The sequence below is a fragment of the Oncorhynchus mykiss genome, chromosome 26, assembly GCF_057628025.1.
Source record: "Oncorhynchus mykiss isolate SJ-2025 chromosome 26, ASM5762802v1, whole genome shotgun sequence".
NCBI classification, from domain to species: domain Eukaryota; kingdom Metazoa; phylum Chordata; class Actinopteri; order Salmoniformes; family Salmonidae; genus Oncorhynchus; species Oncorhynchus mykiss.
Genome location: NC_143047.1, coordinates 45,603,553 through 45,630,146, shown reverse-complemented (window position 1 = coordinate 45,630,146; position 26,594 = coordinate 45,603,553). Strand labels below are relative to the sequence as shown.

The 26,594-nt window shown below is 40.9% G+C and overlaps 1 protein-coding gene across 2 annotated transcripts in view; it reads right to left on the bottom strand.

The window, feature by feature from the left end:
* Positions 1-26,594, bottom strand: part of LOC110526872 (tumor protein p53-inducible protein 11) — a 109,945-nt gene that overhangs the window by 33,655 nt on the left and 49,696 nt on the right. For both annotated transcript variants that reach the window (XM_090223262.1, XM_090223263.1), the window contains exons 2-4: positions 20,782-20,944; positions 11,742-11,800; positions 502-550 (exon numbers count right to left, since the gene is read on the bottom strand). In XM_090223262.1, the coding sequence (XP_090079388.1) occupies positions 502-550; positions 11,742-11,800; positions 20,782-20,910 (237 nt within the window). In that variant the 5' untranslated portion in view covers positions 20,911-20,944. The remainder of the gene's footprint in view (positions 1-501; positions 551-11,741; positions 11,801-20,781; positions 20,945-26,594) is intronic.

The window sequence follows — 26,594 nt, the reverse complement described above, 5'->3', positions numbered from 1 at the left end:
ACTACTTACTATTAAGGCTATGGTTTAGTCCAGTTGAATAGTGTACACTACTTACTATTAAGGCTATGGTTTAGTCCAGTTGACTAGTGTACACTACTTACCAGTAAGGCTATGGTTTAGTCCAGTTGACTAATGTACAGTACTTACCATTAAGGCTATGGTTTAGTCCAGTTGACTAGTGTACACTACTTACTATTAAGGCTATGGTTTAGTCCAGTTGACTAATGTACACTACTTACCAGTAAGGCTATGGTTTAGTCCAGTTGACTAGTGTACACTACTAAGGCTATGGTTTAGTCCAGTTGACTAATGTACACTACTAAGGCTATGGTTTAGTCCAGTTGACTAATGTACACTACTTACTATTAAGGCTATGGTTTAATCCAGTTGACTAGTGTACACTACTTACTATTAAGGCTATGGTTTAGTCCAGTTGACTAATGTACACTACTTACCAGTAAGGCTATGGTTTAGTCCAGTTGACTAGTGTACACTACTTACTATTAAGGCTATGGTTGTGAACAGAACAGCAGACATGAGAATCCATATCCTAGACAGAAAACACAGAAGAAAGACATAAATACATTGTATTGATCAGAAACACAGGAGAGGAATAAACACAGATATTGATCATCAGAAACACACTAGACAGAGCTCAGAGAACAATGGGAATCCATTGGGCTATTCAGGACGCAGACAGAGAGAGACTGATCCAGCTGCCTGTACTTCATCCTGTATTCTCCCACAGTACAACTATCATATCAAATAGGTAACAGGAAGTAACTGCTGAATATTCTGTCTGTTGATGGTTCTATAAGGATCCTATATTCTGTCTGATGGTTCTAGAAAGATCCTATATTCTGTCTGATGGTTCTAGAAAGATCCTATATTCTGTTGATGGTTCTATAAGGATCCTATATTCTGTTGATGGTTCTATAAGGATCCTATATTCTGTCTGATGGTTCTATAAGGATCCTATATTCTGTTGATGGTTCTATAAGGATCCTATATTCTGTTGATGGTTCTATAAGGATCCTATATTCTGTCTGATGGTTCTATAAGGATCCTATATTCTGTTGATGGTTGTATAAGGATCCTATATTCTGTTGATGGTTCTATAAGGATCCTATATTCTGTTGATGGTTGTATGAGGATCCTATATTCTGTTGATGGTTGTATGAGGATCCTATATTCTGTTGATGGTTGTATGAGGATCCTATATTCTGTTGATGGTTCTATAAGGATCCTATATTCTGTTGATGGTTCTATAAGGATCCTATATTCTGTCTGATGGTTCTATAAGGATCCTATATTCTGTTGATGGTTGTATAAGGATCCTATTCTCTTCACACTACAACAACCATATGAAAGGACCTATTGGTAGTAGAGAATGTAAGCCTACCAAATGGCACACCTATTCCCTTATCAAGTACACTACTTTTGAACAGGGTTCTTGTAAAAAAAAAAAAAAGAGTAGTGCACTATATAGGGAATAGGGTGCCATTTGGGACACATGGGAAGGAACTAAATGAGAGAGTAAATCTAATGTCTGCTACCTGTCTGTATAATGAAGCTTCTGCAAAGATCACAACACCTTTTTATGTCTGGCTGCTGAGAGCAGTAAACACTGGCAGCATCCCAAACGGAAACCTATACCCTACATAGTCCCTTTGGGTCCAGGTCTAAAGGAGTGCACTATATATGGACTAGGGTGGCATTGGGCCTGGAGTCAGTGGACATTCATTTTCCTTTCATGTCCTGCTTCTCCATCACTCCCACTTTGATGTGTACACTTTCCATTACCTTAGTAAGGGGGGGGGGGGGGGGGGGGGTACGGCCGGCGAGACATTTTTAAAAATGTATTAAATATGATTATATTTGAGTTAAGATTTTTGGCCTAAAATGACTCATTCCATGATATACAAACATCCCCCACTAGATGGCGCTGTAGCCTGGTAACGTGCACTGTATTTCAGCCTACAGTCGGATTCAGAATGCGCTCAGTCATCGTGGCCACTTCATTGCTTGACGACTTTTGATGTGAAAATTAAGTGCTGCGAAAATTGGGACTCTGAATGTTGTATATTTAAAGAAAAATGGACAGCAACATTTTTTTAATCTTTTTTTTTTAAACTAATATTGGACATAAGGCTGATATGCCAAGAAAGTGTAGCCGTTTTTAAAGAATATAATCTCAAATCGTCATTTTTCAAGCAAGCATGCTAACTACGCTAGCTATCTGTCCTCTCAGGAACTAGCCAGGAAATAGACAAAACTAGCCACAAACTTAAAAGCCCAACAAAATCCGAGACAAAATGAATCTACCGTGGAGAAAACTAACAAACGTCACAACAGATGTATTACCTAATCTAACCGGTAAAAACATTGGGCTACTAAAAAGATTATAAAAGACAAAGTAAAAGAAGAAATATTGATATACACTGCTCAAAAAAATTAAGGGAACACTTAAACAACACAATGTAACTCCAAGTCAATCACACTTCTGTGAAATCAAACTGTCCACTTAGGAAGCAACACTGATTGACAATAAATGTCACATGCTGTTGTGCAAATGGAATAGACAACAGGTGGAAATTATAGGCAATTAGCAAGACACCCCCAATAAAGGAGTGGTTCTGCAGGTGGTGACCACAGACCACTTCTCAGTTCCTATGCTTCCTGGCTGATGTTTTGATCACTTTTGAATGCTGGCGGTGCTTTCACTCTAGTGGTAGCATGAGACGGAGTCTACAACACACACAAGTGGCTCAGGTAGTGCAGCTCATCAAGGATGGCACATCAATGCGAGATGTGGCAAGAAGGTTTGCTGTGTCTGTCAGCGTAGTGTCCAGAGCATGGAGACGCTACCAGGAGACAGGCCAGTACATCAGGAGACGTGGAGGAGGCCGTAGGAGGGCAACAACCCAGCAGCAGGACCGCTACCTCCGCCTTTGTGCAAGGAGGAGCAGGAGGAGCACTGCCAGAGCCCTGCAAAATGACCTCCAGCAGGCCACAAATGTGCATGTGTCTGCTCAAACGGTCAGAAACAGACTCCATGAGGGTGGTATGAGGGCCCAACGTCCACAGGTGGGGGTTGTGCTTACAGCCCAACACCGGGCAGGACATTTGGCATTTGCCAGGGGACACCAAGATTGGCAAATTCCCCACTGGTGCCCTGTGCTCTTCACAGATGAAAGCAGGTTCACACTGAGCACGTGACAGACGTGACAGAGTCTGGAGATGCCGTGGAGAACGTTCTGCTGCCTGCAACATCCTCCAGCATGACCGGTTTGGCGGTGGGTCAGTCATGGTGTGGGGTGGCATTTCTTTGGGGGGCCGCACAGCCCTCCATGTGCTCGCCAGAGGTAGCCTGACTGCCATTAGGTACCGAGATGAGATCCTCAGACCCCTTGTGAGACCATATGCTGGTGCGGTTGGCCCTGGGTTCCTCCTAATGCAAGACCTCATGTGGCTGGAATGTGTCAGCAGTTCCTGCAAGAGGAAGGCATTGATGCTATCGACTGGCCCGCCCGTTCCCCAGACTTGAATCCAATTGAACACATCTGGGACATCATGTCTCGCTCCATCCACCAACGCCACGTTGCACCACAGACTGTCCAGGAGTTGGCAGATGCTTTAGTCCAGGTCTGGGAGGAGATCCCTCAGGAGACCATCCGCTACCTCATCAGGAGCATGCCCAGGCATTGTAGGGAGGTCATACAGGCACGTGGAGGCCACACACACTACTGAGCCTCATTTTGACTTGTTTTAAGGACATTAAATAGCCAGAAATCTTGCTTGTTTGTAGGTGACCAAATACTTATTTTCCACCATAATTTGCAAATAAATTCATAAAAAATCCTACAATGTGATTTTCTGAATTTTTTTTCTCATTTTGCCTGTCATAGTTGAAGTGTACCTATGATGAAAATTACAGGCCTCATCTTTTTACGTGGGAGAACTTGCACAATTACTATACCACTATACACTTCATTACCTTAGACTATACCACTTCATTACCTTAGACTATACCACTATACCACTTCATTACCTTAGACTATACCACTTCATTACCTTAGATTATACCACTATACCACTTCATTACCTTAGACTATACCACTATACCACTTCATCACCTTAGACTATACCACTTCATTACCTTAGATTATACCACTATACCACTTCATTACCTTAGACTATACCACTATACCACTTAATTACCTTAGACTATAACACTATACCACCTCATTACCTTAGACTAAACCACTATACCACTTCATTACCTTAGACTATACCACTTCATTACCTTAGACTATACCACTTCATTACCTTAGACTATACCACTTCATTACCTTAGACTATACCACTATACACCTCATTACCTTAGACTATACCACTATGTTACCTTAGACTATACCACTTCATCACCTTAGACTAAACCACTATACCACTTCATTACCTTAGACTATACCACTATACACTTCATTACCTTAGACTATACCACTTCATTACCTTAGACTATAACACTATACCACCTCATTACCTTAGACTATACCACTTCATTACCTTAGACTATACCACTATACACTTCATTACCTTAGACTATACCACTTCATTACCTTAGACTATACCACTATACCACTTCATTACCTTAGATTATACCACTATACCACTTCATTACCTTAGACTATACCACTATACCACTTCATTACCTTAGACTATACCACTATACCACTTAATTACCTTAGACTATAACACTATACCACCTCATTACCTTAGACTAAACCACTATACCACTTCATTACCTTAGACTATACCACTTCATTACCTTAGACTATACCACTTCATTACCTTAGACTATACCACTATACCACTTCATTACCTTAGACTATACCACTATATTACCTTAGACTAAACCACTATACCACTTCATTACCTTAGACTATACCACTATACCACTTCATTACCTTAGATTATACCACTATACCAGTTCATTACCTTAGACTATACCACTATACACTTCATTACCTTAGACTATACCACTATACCACTTCATTACCTTAGACTATACCACTTCATTACCTTAGACTAAACCACTATACCACTTCATTACCTTAGACTATACCACTATACCACTTCATTACCTTAGACTATACCACTATACCACTTCATTACCTTAGATTATACCACTATACCACTTCATTACCTTAGACTATACCACTATACACTTCATTACCTTAGACTATACCACTTCATTACCTTAGACTAAACCACTATACCACTTCATTACCTTAGACTATACCACTATACACTTCATTACCTTAGACTATACCACTATACCACTTCATTACCTTAGACTATACCACTATACACTTCATTACCTTAGACTATACCACTATACCACTTCATTAACTTAGACTATACCACTTCATTACCTTAGACTATACCACTTCATTACCTTAGACTATACCACTATGTTGCCTTAGACTATACCACTTCATCACCTTAGACTAAACCACTATACCACTTCATTACCTTAGACTATACCACTATACACCTCATTACCTTAGACTATACCACTTCATCACCTTAGACTAAACCACTATACCACTTCATTACCTTAGACTATACCACTATACACTTCATTATCTTAGACTATACCACTATACACTTCATTACCTTAGACTATACCACTATACACTTCATTACCTTAGACTATACCACTATACCACTTCATTACCTTAGACTATACCACTTCATTACCTTAGACTAAACCACTATACCACTTCATTACCTTAGACTATACCACTATACCACTTCATTACCTTAGACTATACCACTATACCACTTCATTACCTTAGACTATACCACTTCATTACCTTAGACTATACCACTATACCACTTCATTACCTTAGACTATACCACTATACCACTTCATTACCTTAGACTATACCACTATACACTTCATTACCTTAGACTATACCACTTCATTACCTTAGACTAAACCACTATACCACTTCATTACCTTAGACTATACCACTATACCACTTCATTACCTTAGACTATACCACTATACCACTTCATTACCTTAGATTATACCACTATACCACTTCATTACCTTAGACTATACCACTATACACTTCATTACCTTAGACTATACCACTTCATTACCTTAGACTAAACCACTATACCACTTCATTACCTTAGACTATACCACTATACACTTCATTACCTTAGACTATACCACTATACCACTTCATTACCTTAGACTATACCACTATACACTTCATTACCTTAGACTATACCACTATACCACTTCATTACCTTAGACTATACCACTTCATTACCTTAGACTATACCACTTCATTACCTTAGACTATACCACTATGTTGCCTTAGACTATACCACTTCATCACCTTAGACTAAACCACTATACCACTTCATTACCTTAGACTATACCACTATACACCTCATTACCTTAGACTATACCACTTCATCACCTTAGACTAAACCACTATACCACTTCATTACCTTAGACTATACCACTATACACTTCATTATCTTAGACTATACCACTATACACTTCATTACCTTAGACTATACCACTATACACTTCATTACCTTAGACTATACCACTATACCACTTCATTACCTTAGACTATACCACTTCATTACCTTAGACTAAACCACTATACCACTTCATTACCTTAGACTATACCACTATACCACTTCATTACCTTAGACTATACCACTATACCACTTCATTACCTTAGACTATACCACTTCATTACCTTAGACTATACCACTATACCACTTCATTACCTTAGACTATACCACTATACCACTTCATTACCTTAGACTATACCACTATACACTTCATTACCTTAGACTATACCACTTCATTACCTTAGACTATACCACTTCATCACCTTAGACTAAACCACTATACCACTTCATTACCTTAGACTATACCACTATACACTTCATTACCTTAGACTATACCACTATACCACTTCATTACCTTAGACTATACCACTATACACTTCATTACCTTAGACTATACCACTTCATCACCTTAGACTAAACCACTATACCACTTCATTACCTTAGACTATACCACTATACACTTCATTATCTTAGACTATACCACTATACACTTCATTACCTTAGACTATACCACTATACACTTCATTACCTTAGACTATACCACTATACCACTTCATTACCTTAGACTATACCACTTCATTACCTTAGACTAAACCACTATACCACTTCATTACCTTAGACTATACCACTATACCACTTCATTACCTTAGACTATACCACTATACCACTTCATTACCTTAGACTATACCACTTCATTACCTTAGACTATACCACTATACCACTTCATTACCTTAGACTATACCACTATACCACTTCATTACCTTAGACTATACCACTATACACTTCATTACCTTAGACTATACCACTTCATTACCTTAGACTAAACCACTATACCACTTCATTACCTTAGACTATACCACTATACCACTTCATTACCTTAGACTATACCACTATACACTTCATTACCTTAGACTATACCACTTCATTACCTTAGACTAAACCACTATACCACTTCATTACCTTAGACTATACCACTATACACTTCATTACCTTAGACTATACCACTATACCACTTCATTACCTTAGACTATACCACTATACACTTCATTACCTTAGACTATACCACTATACCACTTCATTACCTTAGACTATACCACTTCATTACCTTAGACTATACCACTTCATTACCTTAGACTATACCACTATGTTGCCTTAGACTATACCACTTCATCACCTTAGACTAAACCACTATACCACTTCATTACCTTAGACTATACCACTATACACCTCATTACCTTAGACTATACCACTTCATCACCTTAGACTAAACCACTATACCACTTCATTACCTTAGACTATACCACTATACACTTCATTATCTTAGACTATACCACTATACACTTCATTACCTTAGACTATACCACTATACACTTCATTACCTTAGACTATACCACTATACCACTTCATTACCTTAGACTATACCACTTCATTACCTTAGACTAAACCACTATACCACTTCATTACCTTAGACTATACCACTATACCACTTCATTACCTTAGACTATACCACTATACCACTTCATTACCTTAGACTATACCACTTCATTACCTTAGACTATACCACTATACCACTTCATTACCTTAGACTATACCACTATACCACTTCATTACCTTAGACTATACCACTATACACTTCATTACCTTAGACTATACCACTTCATTACCTTAGACTATACCACTTCATCACCTTAGACTAAACCACTATACCACTTCATTACCTTAGACTATACCACTATACACTTCATTACCTTAGACTATACCACTATACCACTTCATTACCTTAGACTATACCACTATACACTTCATTACCTTAGACTATACCACTTCATCACCTTAGACTAAACCACTATACCACTTCATTACCTTAGACTATACCACTATACACTTCATTATCTTAGACTATACCACTATACACTTCATTACCTTAGACTATACCACTATACACTTCATTACCTTAGACTATACCACTATACCACTTCATTACCTTAGACTATACCACTTCATTACCTTAGACTAAACCACTATACCACTTCATTACCTTAGACTATACCACTATACCACTTCATTACCTTAGACTATACCACTATACCACTTCATTACCTTAGACTATACCACTTCATTACCTTAGACTATACCACTATACCACTTCATTACCTTAGACTATACCACTATACCACTTCATTACCTTAGACTATACCACTATACACTTCATTACCTTAGACTATACCACTTCATTACCTTAGACTAAACCACTATACCACTTCATTACCTTAGACTATACCACTATACCACTTCATTACCTTAGACTATACCACTATACCACTTCATTACCTTAGATTATACCACTATACCACTTCATTACCTTAGACTATACCACTATACACTTCATTACCTTAGACTATACCACTTCATTACCTTAGACTAAACCACTATACCACTTCATTACCTTAGACTATACCACTATACACTTCATTACCTTAGACTATACCACTATACCACTTCATTACCTTAGACTATACCACTATACACTTCATTACCTTAGACTATACCACTATACCACTTCATTACCTTAGACTATACCACTTCATTACCTTAGACTATACCACTTCATTACCTTAGACTATACCACTATGTTGCCTTAGACTATACCACTTCATCACCTTAGACTAAACCACTATACCACTTCATTACCTTAGACTATACCACTATACACCTCATTACCTTAGACTATACCACTTCATCACCTTAGACTAAACCACTATACCACTTCATTACCTTAGACTATACCACTATACACTTCATTATCTTAGACTATACCACTATACACTTCATTACCTTAGACTATACCACTATACACTTCATTACCTTAGACTATACCACTATACCACTTCATTACCTTAGACTATACCACTTCATTACCTTAGACTAAACCACTATACCACTTCATTACCTTAGACTATACCACTATACCACTTCATTACCTTAGACTATACCACTATACCACTTCATTACCTTAGACTATACCACTTCATTACCTTAGACTATACCACTATACCACTTCATTACCTTAGACTATACCACTATACCACTTCATTACCTTAGACTATACCACTATACACTTCATTACCTTAGACTATACCACTTCATTACCTTAGACTATACCACTTCATCACCTTAGACTAAACCACTATACCACTTCATTACCTTAGACTATACCACTATACACTTCATTACCTTAGACTATACCACTATACCACTTCATTACCTTAGACTATACCACTATACACTTCATTACCTTAGACTATACCACTATACACTTCATTACCTTAGACTATACCACTATACACTTCATTACCTTAGACTATACCACTATACCACTTCATTACCTTAGACTATACCACTTCATTACCTTAGACTATACCACTTCATTACCTTAGACTATACCACTATGTTGCCTTAGACTATACCACTTCATCACCTTAGACTAAACCACTATACCACTTCATTACCTTAGACTATACCACTATACACTTCATCACCTTAGACTATACCACTATACCACTTCATTACCTTAGACTATACCACTATACACTTCATTACCTTAGACTAAACCACTATACCACTTCATTACCTTAGAATATACCACTTCATTACCTTAGAATATACCACTTCATTACCTTAGAATATACCACTTCATTACCTTAGACTAAACCACTATATTACCTTAGACTATACCACTATACCACTTCATTACCTTAGACTATAACACTGTGATAAAACACACTTCATTACCTTAGACTATCCCACTATACCACTTCATTACCTTAGACTATAACACTGTGATAAAACACACTTCATTACCTTAGACTATCCCACTATACCATTACATTACCTTAGACTATAACACTGTGATAAAACACACTTCATTACCTTAGACTATCCCACTATACCACTACATTACCTTAGACTATAACACTGTGATAAAACACACTTCATTACCTTAGACTATCCCACTATACCACTTCATTACCTTAGACTATATCATTATGATCAGTACACTTTGGGGGGGGTCCTAGATCAGGAATCTTACTCTGAGATGTTTGTTATATACAATCTCCGGTCTTACCTGAGGACCAATGACTACAGTAGATCAGGAATCTTACTCTGAGATGATTGTTATATACAATCTCCGGTCTTACCTGAGGCCTAATCACTACAGTAGATCAGGAATCTTACTCTGAGATGATTGTTATATACAATCTCCGGTCTTACCTGAGGCCTAATCACTACAGTAGATCAGGAATCTTACTCTGAGATGATTGTTATATACAATCTCCGGTCTTACCTAAGGACCAATGACTACAGTAGATCAGGAATCTTACTCTGAGATGTTTGTTATATACAATCTCCGGTCTTACCTGAGGACTAATCACTACAGTAGATCAGGAATCTTACTCTGAGATGATTGTTATATACAATCTCCGGTCTTACCTGAGGACCAATGACTACAGTAGATCAGGAATCTTACTCTGAGATGTTTGTTATATACAATCTCCGGTCTTACCTGAGGACCAATGACTACAGTAGATCAGGAATCTTACTCTGAGATGATTGTTATATACAATCTCCGGTCTTACCTGAGGACCAATGACTACAGTAGATCAGGAATCTTACTCTGAGATGATTGTTATATACAATCTCCGGTCTTACCTGAGGACCAATGACTACAGTAGATCAGGAATCTTACTCTGAGATGATTGTTATATACAATCTCCGGTCTTACCTGAGGACTAATCACTACAGTAGATCAGGAATCTTACTCTGAGATGATTGTTATATACAATCTCCGGTCTTACCTGAGGACCAATGACTACAGTAGATCAGGAATCTTACTCTGAGATGATTGTTATATACAATCTCCGGTCTTACCTGAGGACCAATGACTACAGTAGATCAGGAATCTTACTCTGAGATGATTGTTATATACAATCTCCGGTCTTACCTGAGGCCTAATCACTACAGTAGATCAGGAATCTTACTCTGAGATGATTGTTATATACAATCTCCGGTCTTACCTGAGGCCTATTGGCTCTCGTACCCCAAACCTCATCTGATTTCCGAGCATCTGACTGATCTGTAAGATGAATAGAAAACACAATACATCTGGATTTAATAAACCATTTAAACATTCTACAAGCAAAGGGACTCATGAGCTCAACGTCGAGCACTTGGTGACAACTGTATCAGCTGAAAGTGCTATTCAAATACACACTGATTGATGGACTTGCCTTTAACACGGCAACAAACAGTGATACCACTGTTATCTCTTCACTATTCAATATCCCTTTCAGCTCACGTCGACAGGGTGGAACCCCAGCTAGTAAGGGTCAGGGTTCAGCTGGAGAGACAGGGACAGTAACACAGACAGAGTAACAGGCAGAGTAACACAGACAGAGTAACACAGACAGAGTAACAGAGAAACACAGGCAGAGTAACAGAGTAACAGAGAGAGTAACACAGACAGAGTAACAGAGAAACACAGGCAAGGTAACAGAGTAACAGAGAGAGTAACACAGACAGAGTAACACAGACAGAGTAACACAGGCAGAGTAACAGAGAAACACAGGCAGAGTAACAGAGAAACACAGGCAGAGTAACAGAGAAACACAGGCAGCGTAACAGAGAAACACAGGCAGAGTAACAGAGACACACAGGCAGGGTAACAGAGACAGTAAGAGAGACAGTAACAGAGTATTGGAATCAGGGACTGTAGTGATGCCTCTTGCACTGAGATGAGGTGCAGTATCCTAGAAAGCTGTGCCACTGGGGAGCCCAGGGTTCCCTCCATCCCTGATACAATCTAATACACCTGGTACAGGTCCCCTCCACCCCTGGTACAATATAATACACCTGGTACAGGTCCCCTCCAACCATGGTACAATCTAGTAGACCTGGTACAGGTCCCCTCCAACCATGGTACAATCTAGTAGACCTGGTACAGGTCCCCTCCACCCCTGGTACAATCTAATAGACCTGGTACAGGTCCCCTCTAACCATGGTACAATATAATAGACCTGGTACAGGTTCCCTCCACCCCTGGTACAATCTAATAGACCTGATACACGTCCCCTCCGGCCATGGTACAATCTAATACAACTGGTTCCTCCTGTCTTCGGCCCCTGGTCTGCTCTACCCTTTAAAAGGGCCCATCTGCAGTTGAAACAGTAACAAAGTGTACTGTTTCGGTAAGAAGCTGAGGGACGGGGCTGGAGAAAAGTACCTCCTCTCAAATTCATAGACCGAGCTGTGGATGCAGGGACTAACCTGATCGTTTTAACCATGTTTTGAGTCTATACAGCGTTTGTTTACATTAACTTTGTCTACCAACATTGGTGTAAAACAAGCTTGTATTTTGGGTTGAACTTTGGGCTGATGAGGCATTTATAAAAGTTATGTTCTTTTAAGAATCAATGGGTACATGTCATTAACAATGGGTACATGTCATTAACAATGGGTACATGTCATTAACAATGGGCACATGTCATTAACAATGGGCACATGTCATTAACAATGGGCACATGTCATTAACAATGGGCACATGTCATTAACAATGGGCACATGTCATTAACAATGGGTACATGTCATTAATGTATAAGTTCACAATGGATGTAGCAACACTATTGAAAGTCAGGTCCAAAACCCCCAGCATGCATCTCTATCTGACTGGGCTAAATCACTTCTTTAGTCAATCTTCTCCTCCCATTTCCTCCATAATGTTTATTTCCAGATTTGGTGCCTGATATAACTCTGATATCAGGGATATCAGAGTATTTCTCAAGAGCCACGTGAAGAGATTCAGACACAGTAGACGGAGGGATCCAGGATTGACGTGATATCCTCACAATAGGTTGTGAGGCTGAGACAGAAAATAGTGAACAGGAAGTGGCACAAACAGTAAAAACAATATAAAACTCAGAGATGTTTGGCTTTGTGGACATGTTCACACACCCGTTAGATATTAATTTATTTACGATGAGGTTTGCAGCAAAGTATAATACCACATTTGTTTAATTTAATTTAAACGTTTATTTAACTAGGCAAGTCAGTTAAAGAAACAAATTCTTATTTAGAATGACGGCTTACACCCCGGCCAAACACGGACGACGCTGGGACAATTGTGTGCCGCCCCTATGGGACTCTCAATCACGGCCCGGTTGTGATACAGCCTTGATACGTGACTTGGAAGGGTGAGAAAAATGAAATGGTGTGTGTTGAAAAGGGCCCCATCTCTCACAAAATAGAAGGAAACACAATAGAGGTTTTGGCCTGAAATAAGAGCCAAGAACATCTCCAGCTCTCAGACAGAGAGAAGAACTACAGCATGTCAAAAGCCATGTGTCCCCAAAGTCAAATACATGTATTGTAGGCCTATCTGGGTGACTGAATGTATTGTAGGCCTATCTGGGTGACTAACTATATTGTAGGCCTATCTGGGTGACTGAATATATTGTAGGCCTATCTGGGTGACTAACTATATTGTAGGCCTATGTGGGTGACTAAATATATTGTAGGCCTATGTGGGTGACTAAATATATTCCAGGCCTATCTGGGTGACTGAATATATTGTAGACCTATCTGGGTGACTGAATGTACTGTAGGCCTATCTGGGTGACTGAATGTACTGTAGGCCTATCTGGGTGACTGAATGTACTGTAGGCCTATCTGGGTGACTGAATGTACTGTAGGCCTATGTGGGTGACTGAATGTATTGTAGGCCTATGTGGGTGACTAAATATAGTGTAGGCCTATGTGGGTGACTAAATATATTGTAGGCCTATGTGGGTGACTAAATATATTGTAGGCCTATGTGGGTGACTAAATATATTGTAGGCCTATGTGGGTGACTAAATATATTGTAGGCCTATGTGGGTGACTAAATATATTGTAGGCCTATGTGGGTGACAATGTATTGTAGGCCTATGTGGGTGACAATGTATTGTAGGCCTATCTGGGTGACTGAATGTATTGTAGGCCTATCTGGGTGACTGAATGTATTGTAGGCCTATCTGGGTGACTGAATGTATTGTAGACCTATCTGGGTGACTGAATATATTGTAGGACTATCTGGGTGACTGAATGTATTGTAGGCCTATGTGGGTGACTGAATGTATTGTAGGACTATCTGGGTGACTGAATGTATTGTAGGCCTATGTGGGTGACAATGTATTGTAGGCCTATCTGGGTGACTGAATGTATTGTAGGCCTATCTGGGTGACTGAATGTATTGTAGGCCTATCTGGGTGACTGAATGTACTGTAGGCCTATCTGGGTGACTGAATGTATTGTAGGACTATCTGGGTGACTGAATGTATTGTAGGCCTATGTGGGTGACAATGTATTGTAGGCCTATCTGGGTGACTGAATGTATTGTAGGCCTATCTGGGTGACTGAATGTATTGTAGGCCTATCTGGGTGACTGAATGTACTGTAGGCCTATCTGGGTGACTGAATGTACTGTAGGCCTATGTGGGTGACTGAATGTATTGTAGGCCTATCTGGGTGACTGAATGTATTGTAGGCCTATGTGGGTGACAATGTATTGTAGGCCTATCTGGGTGACTGAATGTATTGTAGGCCTATCTGGGTGACTGAATGTATTGTAGGCCTATCTGGGTGACTGAATGTATTGTAGACCTATCTGGGTGACTGAATGTATTGTAGGCCTATCTGGGTGACTGAATGTATTGTAGGACTATCTGGGTGACTGAATGTATTGTAGGCCTATGTGGGTGACAATGTATTGTAGGCCTATCTGGGTGACTGAATGTATTGTAGGCCTATCTGGGTGACTGAATGTATTGTAGGCCTATCTGGGTGACTGAATGTACTGTAGGCCTATCTGGGTGACTGAATGTACTGTAGGCCTATGTGGGTGACTGAATGTATTGTAGGCCTATCTGGGTGACTGAATGTATTGTAGGCCTATGTGGGTGACAATGTATTGTAGGCCTATCTGGGTGACTGAATGTATTGTAGGCCTATCTGGGTGACTGAATGTATTGTAGGCCTATCTGGGTGACTGAATGTATTGTAGACCTATCTGGGTGACTGAATGTATAGTAGGCCTATCTGGGTGACTGAATGTATTGTAGGACTATCTGGGTGACTGAATGTATTGTAGGACTATCTGGGTGACTGAATGTATTGTAAACCTATATGGGTGACAATGTATTGTAGACCTATCTGGGTGACTGAATGTATTGTAGACCTATCTGGGTGAGTGAATGTATTGTAGACCTATCTGGGTGACTGAATGTATTGTAGGACTATCTGGGTGACTGAATGTATTGTAAACCTATCTGGGTGACTGGTGGATTCTGACAAGTGAAACAGACTGTCTGGAAAACAACGTCACGTTTTCAGCCCGTATGATTGAGAGCAGAGAGTTGACTGTGACAGGCAACACGGTTGCCTTGGCTACCTGGGTCTTTAACACTCAGGGGTTCTATGTTCCTCTGGAGCGAAGGAGGCGCACGTGGTCAAACGCACGTTAGTTTGCAATTTCATCTTGTAAAAAAAAACTGGCGCACTTGCATTTTCCAGCCTTTAACGCTGGTTCGGAAACCCATCTGTCTAATATCAGCTTCTGCTGAGGTGGGACAGGTACAAATATGAGATATCTCCTGAAGATATATATATATATATATTTCAGTCAGCGCAACTAGAGATATTTAAGAACGACTAAAGGCTGGTCTTAGCGGTAACCGGGTGTTACGTCATTGGTTTAGCCAGTCGCAGGGCCCACTGCCTTACGTTCCTCACAAATGTTTTATTAAAACATCGCTAGCAGCAAAACAGTCAGACATCATCCCCCCCCCCCCCCCTTTTCATTCATATATTGGGACATTATGTTTGTCCAGCATCTGGGAAAAGGTTTGGAGTCATCGTTGTGCGACGCCCACTGCATGAAAGGTGTCAGTGACCCGTCGGAAGCCTGTTCGCGATCATCAGGTTATTTAAACAGACGTCTTATTGTGTTTAGTTCTTCCTCTGTTTGACCCAACTGTCAAATCTGTCCGTGGTGCTGAATCCACTTGTAAAGGCCTCAACTGAAAGCTTCGTTAAATAGTACCCGCAAAACACCAGTCTCAACGTCAACAGTGAAGAGGCGACTCCGGGGTGCTGGCCTTCTAGGCAGAGTTCCTCTGTCCAGTCTCAACGTCAACAGTGAAGAGGCGACTCTGGGATGCTGGCCTTCTAGGCAGAGTTCCTCTGTCCAGTCTCAACGTCAACAGTGAAGAGGTGACTCCGGGATGCTGGCCTTCTAGGCAGAGTTCCTCTGTCCAGTCTCAACGTCAACAGTGAAGAGGTGACTCCGGGATGCTGGCCTTCTAGGCAGAGTTCCTCTGTCCAGTGTCTGTGTTCTTCTGCCCATCTAATCTTTACTTTTTATTGGCCAGTCTGAGATATGGCTTTTTCTTCGCAACTCTGCCTAGAAGGCCAGCACCCCGGAGTCGCCTCTTCACTGTTGACGTTGAGACTGGTGTTTTGCGGGTACTATTTAACGAAGCTTTCAGTTGAGGCCTTTACAAGTGGATTCAGCACCGACCTGGCAGAAGAACACAGACACTGGACAGAGGAACTCTGCCTAGAAGGCCAGCATCCCGGAGTCACCTCTTCACTGTTGACGTTGAGACTGGACAGAGGAACTCTGCCTAGAAGGCCAGCATCCCAGAGTCGCCTCTTCACTGTTGACGTTGAGACTGGACAGAGGAACTCTGCCTAGAAGGCCAGCATCCCGGAGTCGTCTCTTCACTGTTGACGTTGAGACTGGACAGAGGAACTCTGCCTAGAAGGCCAGCATCCCAGAGTCACCTCTTCACTGTTGACGTTGAGACTGGACAGAGGAACTCTGCCTAGAAGGTCAGCATCCCGGAGTCGTCTCTTCACTGTTGACGTTGAGACTGGTGTTTTGCGGGTACTATTTAACGAAGCTGCCAGTTGAGGACTTGTGAGATGTCTGTTTCTCAAACTAGACACTCTAATGTACTTGTCCTCTTGCTCAGTTGTGCACCGGGGCCTCCCACTCCTCTTTCTATTCTGGTTAGGGCCAGTTTGCGCTGTTCTGTGAAGGGAGTAGTACACAGCGTTGTACGAGATCTTCAGTTCCTTGACAATTTCTCACATGGAATAGCCTTCATTTCCCAGAACAAGAAGAGACTGACGAGTTACAGAAGAAAGTTTTGTTTCTGGCCATTTTGAGCCTGTAATCGAACCCACAAATGCTGATGCTCCAGATACTCAACTAGTCTAAAAAAAAAAAGGCCAGTTTTATTTCCTTCTTTAACCAGAACAACAGTTTTCAGCTGTGCTAACATAATTGCTATAAGGGTTTTCTAATGACCAATTAGCCTTTTAAAATGCTAAACTTGGGTTAGCTAACACAACGTGCCATTGGAACACAGGAGTGATGGTGGCTGGTAATGGGTCTCTGTAGATATTATCCATTAATTTTGTATTATTACATTTTTTAATCAGCCGTTTCCAGCTACAATAGACATTAACAATGTCTACACTGTATTTCTGATCAATTTGATGTTATTTTAACGGACAACAAATTTGCTTTTCTTTAAAAAACAAGCACATTTTAAAGTGACCCCACATTTTTGAAAGGGTAGTGTATATATATGTTGGGTTTAAGTTGGTTGAGTGCCTTCTAGTCCTTTCCTAATTGAATGCATTTGCACTGTTGAGGAAGGGCAGTAGGGTATCTCACTGTATCGTTACACCCTCTGTGTTCTGTGTTCTGTGACAAAACAAACTCAGATTGTGTCATAAAGACTTGATCTCCAGAAATATTTCAATAATAATTATATAACGAATCCAAAAATCGCACCATGCTGACAGAGCATGAATATTCCTCCCAAAACTGTGTTCAGCATTTCATTTATTTATTAATACCTGTTGTGGTATTAGAGAGAGAGAGAGAGACAGAGAGACAGAGAGAGAGAGAGGGAGAGAGAGAGAAACAGAAAACAGATAGAGAAACACAGAGAGAGATGGAGAGCGAGAGAGAGAGAGAGAGATGGAAATACAGAGAGAAACAGAAAACAGAGAGAAACAGAGAGAGAGAGATGGAGAGAAAGAGAGAAACACAGAGAGAGATGGAGAGAGAGAGAGATGGAGATAAACAGAGAGAGAGAAAAACAGAGAGAAACAGAGAGAGAGAAACACAGAGAGAAATGGAGAGAAACACAGAGAGAGTGTATTTACGTGCAGCGATAGAGGTGAGGTGACATGGAGTCAGGTGTTTGATGCCTGATCAAAGGCCATCTCTGTCCACAGAGAGCCATCTGCTGTGTCTGCTGTTGACACTATGAACATGTGTCCATGCTATCAAATTCACTTTCAAAGGCTGTCTCTACAAGCAAGGCCCCTGGATTTAATTATACACCAAGTCTCCATGTCTGCTATGACTCTAACATGCAGACCACACCGCTCGCGTCGCAAAATAAAATGTACACGTTATTCAAATCATTGCACCCACACTGCTCGCGGTGCGTCTGCGCGCTGCAAGTCCGGCCTCTCCCCTCTCCTCATTGGTTTTTAGGAGCATATATCCAAGTGGGTGATTGAAAGATGAACTGAGGTGGGTTGTAGTAATGCACCGTAAAGTTGGTGCCAAGAAAAGAAAATGTTTGCCTCCAGAAAGTATTCACACCCTTTGACTTATTTCACATTGTGTTACAGCATGAATTCAAAATATAATACTTTCTACAAATATGTATTATACTAATCTACACACAGAAGACCCAGTAATAACAAAGTGAACACGTTTTTTATACATCTTTTGCACATTAATTTTAGAAACACCTTTGGCTTTTAAAGATTAAAGCTGTGAGCCTTTTAGTCTCCTGGCTTGTGCAACATTTGCCCATCATTCTTTTTTTCAAATTCTTCAAGCCAAATGTCAAATTGGTTGTTGATCATCGCTAGACAACCATTTTCAGATCTTATCGTAGATTTTCAAGTAGATTTAAGTGAAAACTGTAACTTGGTCACTCAGGAAAACATTCACTGTCTTCTTGGTAAGCAACTCTCTTTTTTTTTTATCCTGAAAAACTCCCCAATCCTTAACAAAAAGCATGCCCATTACATGATGCAGCCACCACTATGCTTGAAAATATGGAGAGTGGTACTCAGTAATGTGTTACATTGGATTTGCCCGAAACATAACACTTTTTATTCAGAACAAAAAGTTCATTTCTTTGCCACATTTTTTTGCAGTATTACTTTAGTAACAGGATGCATGTTTTTGAATATTTTATTATGTACAGGCTTCCTTCTTTTCACTCATTTATGTTAGTATTGTGGAGTAACTACAATGTTGTTGATCCATCCTCAGTTTTCTCCTATCACAGCCATTAAACTCTAACTGTTTTAAAGTCACTATTGGCTTCATGTTGAAATACCTGAGCAGTTTCCTTCCTCTCCGGCAACTGAGTTAGGAAGGACGTCTGTAACTCTGTAGTGACTGGGGTGTATTGATACACTGAGTTAGGAAGGACGTCTGTATCTCTGTAGTGACTGGGTGTATTGATACATCATCTAAAGTGTTATTAATAACTTCACCATGCTCAACGGGATATTCAATGTCTGCTTTAAAAAACAAATCCATCTCCCAATAGGTGCCATTCTTTACGAGGCATTGGAAAACCTCCCTGGTCTTTGTGGTTGAAACAGTGTTTGAAATGCTCGACTGAGAGACCAGATAACTATGTGTGGGGTACAGAGATGAGGAAGTCATGTTAAAAACACTATTATTACATAGTGAGTCCATGTAACTTATTATGTGACTTGTTAAGCACCTTTTTACTCCTGAACTTATTTAGGCATTTCAGCTTTTCATTTTTCTATTAATTCTTAAATATTTCTAAAAACATAATAACACTTTTACATTCTGGGGTATTGTGTGTAGGCCAGTGACCCAACGCCCTGCCAAAAAATCTAAATTTGATCCATTTTAAATTCAGGCTGTAACACTACGAAATGTGGGAAAAGAAAATGGGGTGTGAATACTTTCTGAAGGCCCTGTAGAATCAGCATACTACTGACCTTCGACCTGTGTATCTCTCCGTCATCGTCCTCTCCTCCGACGCCCAGTATCTTCCTGGTCTTCAGCCGGCTCACCAGATCTGTCTGGCTGTGTTTCTTCATCAGAGGGGGTTGGGGTTTGCTGCTCATGGCTGATAGGGGGGGCGGTTACGACCTATGACTCCTAAAAAACACAAAAATCAGAAACTTTGTCCAAAAATGATGCAGAAAAATGTATCCATGCTTTTGTTACTTCTAGGTCAATGCTCTACTTTCCGGCTACCCGGATAAAGCACTAAATAAACTTCAGTTAGTGCTAAATACGGCTGATAGAATCCTGACTAGAACCAAAAAATTTGATCATATTACTCCAGTGCTAGCCTCTCTACACTGGCTTCCTGTTAAGGCAAGGGCTGATTTCAAGGTTTTACTGCTAACCTACAAAGCATTACATGGGCTTGCTCCTACCTATCTCTCTGATTTGGTCCTGCCGTACATACCTACACGTACACTATGGTCACAAGACGCAGGCCTCCTAATTGTCCCTAGAATATCTAAGCAAACAGCTGGAGGCAGGGCTTTCTCCTATAGAGCTCCATTTTTATGGAACGGTCTGCATACCCATGTCAGAGACGCAAACTCGGTCTCAACCTTTAAGTCTTTACTGAAGACTCATCTCTTCTTATGATTGAGTGTAGTCTGGCCCAGGAGTGGGAAGGTGAACGGAAAGGCTCTGGAGCAACGAACCGCCCTTGCTGTCCCTGCCTGGCTGGTTCCCCTCTTTCCACTGGGATTCTCTGCCTCTAACCCCATTACAGGGGCTGAGTCACTGGCTTACTGGTGCTCTTTCATGCCATCCCTAGGAGGGGTGCGTCACTTGAGTGGGTTGAGTCACTGATGTGATCTTCCTGTCTGGGTTGGCGCCCCCCCCTTGGGTTGTGCCGTGGCGGAGATCTTTGTGGGCTATACTCGACCTTGTCTCAGGATGGTAAGTTGGTGGTTGAAGATATCCCTCTAGTGGTGTGGGGGCTGTGCTTTGGCAAAGTGGGTGGGGTTATATCCTTCCTGTTTGGCCCTGTCCGGGGGTATCATCGGATGGGGCCACAGTGTCTCCTGACCCCTCCTATCTCAGCCTCCAGTATTTATGCTGCAGTAGTTTATGTGTCTGGGGGCTAGGGTCAGTTTGTTATATCTGGAGTACTTCTCCTGTCTTATCCGGTGTTCTGTGTGAATTTAAGTATGCTCTCTCTAATTCTCTCTTTCTTTCATGTCTCAGGACTACCTGGCATGATGACTCCTTGCTGTCCCCAGTCCACCTGGCCGTGCTTCTGATCCAGTTTCAACTGTTCTGCCTGTGGCTATGGAATCCTGACCTGTTCACCGGACGTGCGACCTGCCCCAGACCTGCTGTTTTCAACTCTCTAGAGACAGCAGGAGTGGTAGAAATACGCTTAATGATTGGCTATGAAAAGCCAACTGAGGTGCTGATTTGCTGCAACCTCAACAACTCCTGTGATTATTATTATTGGACCATGCTGGTCATTTATGAACATTTGAACATCTTTGCCATGTTCTGTTATAATCTCCACCCGGCACAGCCAGAAGAGGACTGGCCACCCCACATAGGAAGAAACCTAGAGAGGAACCAGGCTAGGTTTTAGCCTTTCTAGGGAGTTTTTCCTAGCCAACGTGCTTCAACACCTGCCTTGCTTGCTGTATATATTTTTAAACCAGCATATTCAGTTAATATTGCCTGCTAACATGAATTTCTTATAATTAGGGAAATTGTGTTATGTCTCTTGCGTTCCGTGCAGCAGTTTGGGCCGCCTGGCTCGTTGCCAACTGTGTGAACACCTTTTCTTCCTGACAAAGACCGTAATTAATTTGCCATAATTGTATATAATTATGACATAACATTGAAGGTTGTACAATGTAACAGCAATATTTAGACATCGGGATGCCACCCGTTAGATAAAATACGGAACGGTTCCGTATTTCACAGAAAGAATCAATGACCAAAGGCTCGTATTTCTGTGTGTTATTATGGTATAATTAAGTCTATGATTTGATAGAGCAGTCTGACTGAGCGGTGGTAGGCAGCAGCAGGCTTTGAGCATTGAGCTGTTTATGACTTCAAGCCTATCAACTCCAGAGATTAGGCTGGTGTAACCGATGTGAAATGGCTAGCTAGTTAGCGGGGTGCACGCTAATAGCGTTTCCAATCAGTGACATCAATCGCTCTGAGACGGAGTAGTTGATCCCCTAGCTCTGCAAGGGCTGCAGCTTTTGTGGGGCGATGGGTAACGATGCTTCAAGGGTGTGTTCCTGGTTCGAGCCCAGGTAGGGCCGAGGAGAGGGACGGAAGCTATACTGTTACACTGGCAATACTAAAGTGCCTATAAGAACATCCAATAGTCAAAGGTTAATGAAATACAAATGGTATAGAGGGAAATAGTCCTATAATTCCTATAATAACTACAACCTAAAACTTCTTACCTGGGAATATTGAAGAGCTTTCATATGTTCTCATGTTCTGAGCAAGGAACTGAAACGTTAGCTTTCTTACATGGCACATATTGCACTTTTACTTTCTTCTCCAACACTTTGTTTTTGCATTATTTAAACCAAATTGAACATGTTTCATTAATTATTTGAGGCTAAATTGATTTTATTGATGTATTATATTAAGTTAAAATAGGTGTTCATTCAGTATTGTTGTAATTGTCATTATTAAAAATAAATAAAAATCGTCCGATTAATCGGTTATCGGCTTTTTTTTGGGTCCTCCAATAATCGGTATCGGCGTTGAAAAATCATAATTGGTCGACCTCTATATAATACTACCATGGATTTATGTGCAGAGAGAAATGGATCAATCTGGAGTGTTTGTCTGTGTAATCCTAAATAGAGCCCAACCCAACTCCACATAAGGCTGTGTGTGTGTCAGTGCTTTCTGTAAAACAGAGCCAGAGAGAGGAGTTGTTTCACGCTTCAGTCTGATCTCTCTCTGTCGTCAAACTGTCTCCATACAAAGCAAGTAGCAGCCTGTTTCCACTACTAGAATAACAGAGGACCTACAACACATATCTACAGCTGGAGACATCTCATGTGTCATCAGATTCCCCCTGGAAAGCCAATAACACCATGTTTACATCAGGACAACAGGTAGCAGCATAACTACCATGGAGTTATTAGGGAAAACAAAGCTCGTATTTACTAAAGTAAAATGTTTACATCAGGACAACAGGTAGCAGCATAACTACCATGGAGTTATTAGGGAAAACAAAGCTCGTATTTACTAAAGTAAATGTTTACATCAGGACAACAGGTAGCAGCATAATGTGGTAGGTGGTAGGCAGCAGGGAGTTATTAGGGAAATCAAAGCACGTATTTACTAGAGTAAAATGTTTACATTTTGATATTTATTTATTTAACTAGGCAAGTCAGTTAAGAACAAATTTCTTATTTTCAATGACGGCCTAGTGGGTTAACTGTCTGATCAGGGGCAGAACGACAGATTTGTACCTTGTCAGCTTGGGGATTTGAACTGGCAACCTTCCGGTTACTAGTCCAACGCTCTAACCACTAGGCTACCTTGCCGCCCCATCAGGACAACGGGTAGTTATTAGGGAAAACAAAGCTCGTATTTACTAAAGAAAAGTTCTCATTTCAATAATCCATGTTCAGTACTATTACCGATGGGGAAAGTATTTTTGGAGACTGGGGGATGTTTATGAGAGTGGGCCTGAGGTAAATGTTCAGTACTATTACCGATGGGGAAAGTATTTTTGGAGACTGGGGGATGTTTATGAGAGTGGGCCTGAGGTAAATGTTCAGTACTATTACCGATGGGGAAAGTATTTTTGGAGCCTGGGGGATGTTTACGAGAGTGGGCCTGAGGTAAATGTTCAGTACTATTACCGATGGGGAAAGTCTTTTTGGAGACTGGGGGATGTTTATGAGAGTGGGCCTGAGGTAAATGTTCAGTACTATTACCGATGGGGAAAGTTTTTTTGGAGACTGGGGGATGTTTATGAGAGTGGGCCTGAGGTAAATGTTCAGTACCATTACCGATGGGGAAAGTCTTTTTGGAGCCTGGGGGATGTTTATGAGAGTGGGCCTGAGGTAAATGTTCAGTACTATTACCGATGGGGAAAGTTTTTTTGGAGACTGGGGGATGTTTATGAGAGTGGGCCCGAGGTAAATGTTCAGTACTATTACCGATGGGGAAAGTTTTTTTGGAGACTGGGGGATGTTTATGAGAGTGGGCCCGAGGTAAATGTTCAGTACTATTACCGATGGGGAAAGTTTTTTTGGAGACTGGGGGATGTTTATGAGAGTGGGCCTGAGGTAAATGTTCAGTACTATTACCGATGGGGAAAGTTTTTTTGGAGACTGGGGGATGTTTATGAGAGTGGGCCTGAGGTAAATGTTCAGTACTATTACCGATGGGGAAAGTCTTTTTGGAGACTGGGGGATGTTTATGAGAGTGGGCCTGAGGTAAATGTTCAGTACTATTACCGATGGGGAAAGTATTTTTGGAGACTGGGGGATGTTTACGAGAGTGGGCCTGAGGTAAATGTTCAGTACTATTACCGATGGGGAAAGTATTTTTGGAGCCTGGGGGATGTTTACGAGAGTGGGCCTGAGGTAAATGTTCAGTACCATTACCGATGGGGAAAGTCTTTTTGGAGCCTGGGAGATGTTTATGACAGTGGGCCTGAGGTAAATGTTCAGTACTATTACCGATGGGGAAAGTCTTTTTGGAGACTGGGGGATGTTTATGAGAGTGGGCCTGAGGTAAATGTTCAGTACCATTACCGATGGGGAAAGTATTTTTGGAGACAGGGGATGTTTATGAGAGTGGGCCTGAGGTAAATGTTCAGTACCATTATCGATGGGGAAAGTATTTTTGGAGACTGGGGGATGTTTATGAGAGTGGGCCTGAGGTAAATGTTCAGTACTATTACCGATGGGGAAAGTCTTTTTGGAGACTGGGGGATGTTTATGAGAGTGGGCCTGAGGTAAATGTTCAGTAAATCAAATCAAATCAAATTTTATTTGTCACATACACATGGTTAGCAGATGTTAATGCGAGTGTAGCGAAATGCTTGTGCTTCTAGTTCCGACAATGCAGTAATAACAAGTAATCTAACTAACAATTCCAAAACTACTGTCTTGTACACAGTGTAAGGGGATAAAGAATATGTACATAAGGATATATGAATGAGTGATGGTACAGAGCAGCATAGGCAAGATACTGTACCCGATACCATCTACTGTATGTACAAATGAGATGAGTATGTAAACAAAGTGGCATAGTATAGTATAAAGTGGCTAGTGATACATGTATTACATAAGGATACCGTCGATGATATAGAGTACAGTATATACGTATGCATATGAGATGAATAATGTAGGGTAAGTAACATTTATATAAGGTAGCATTGTTTAAAGTGGCTAGTGATATATTTACATCATTTCCCATCAATTGCCATTATTAAAGTGGCTGGAGTTGAGTCAGTGTGTTGGCAGCAGCCACTCAGTGTTAGTGGTGGCTGTTTAACAGTCTGATGGCCTTGAGATAGAAGCTGTTTTTCAGTCTCTCGGTCCCAGCTTTGATGCACCTGTACTGACCTCGCCTTCTGGATGATAGCGGGGTGAACAGGCAGTGGCTCGGATGGTTGATGTCCTTGATGATCTTTATGGCCTTCCTGTGACATCGGGTGGTGTAGGTGTCCTGGAGGGCAGGTAGTTTGCCCCCGGTGATGCGTTGTGCAGACCTCACTACCCTCTGGAGAGCCTTACGGTTGAGGGCGGTGCAGTTGCCATAC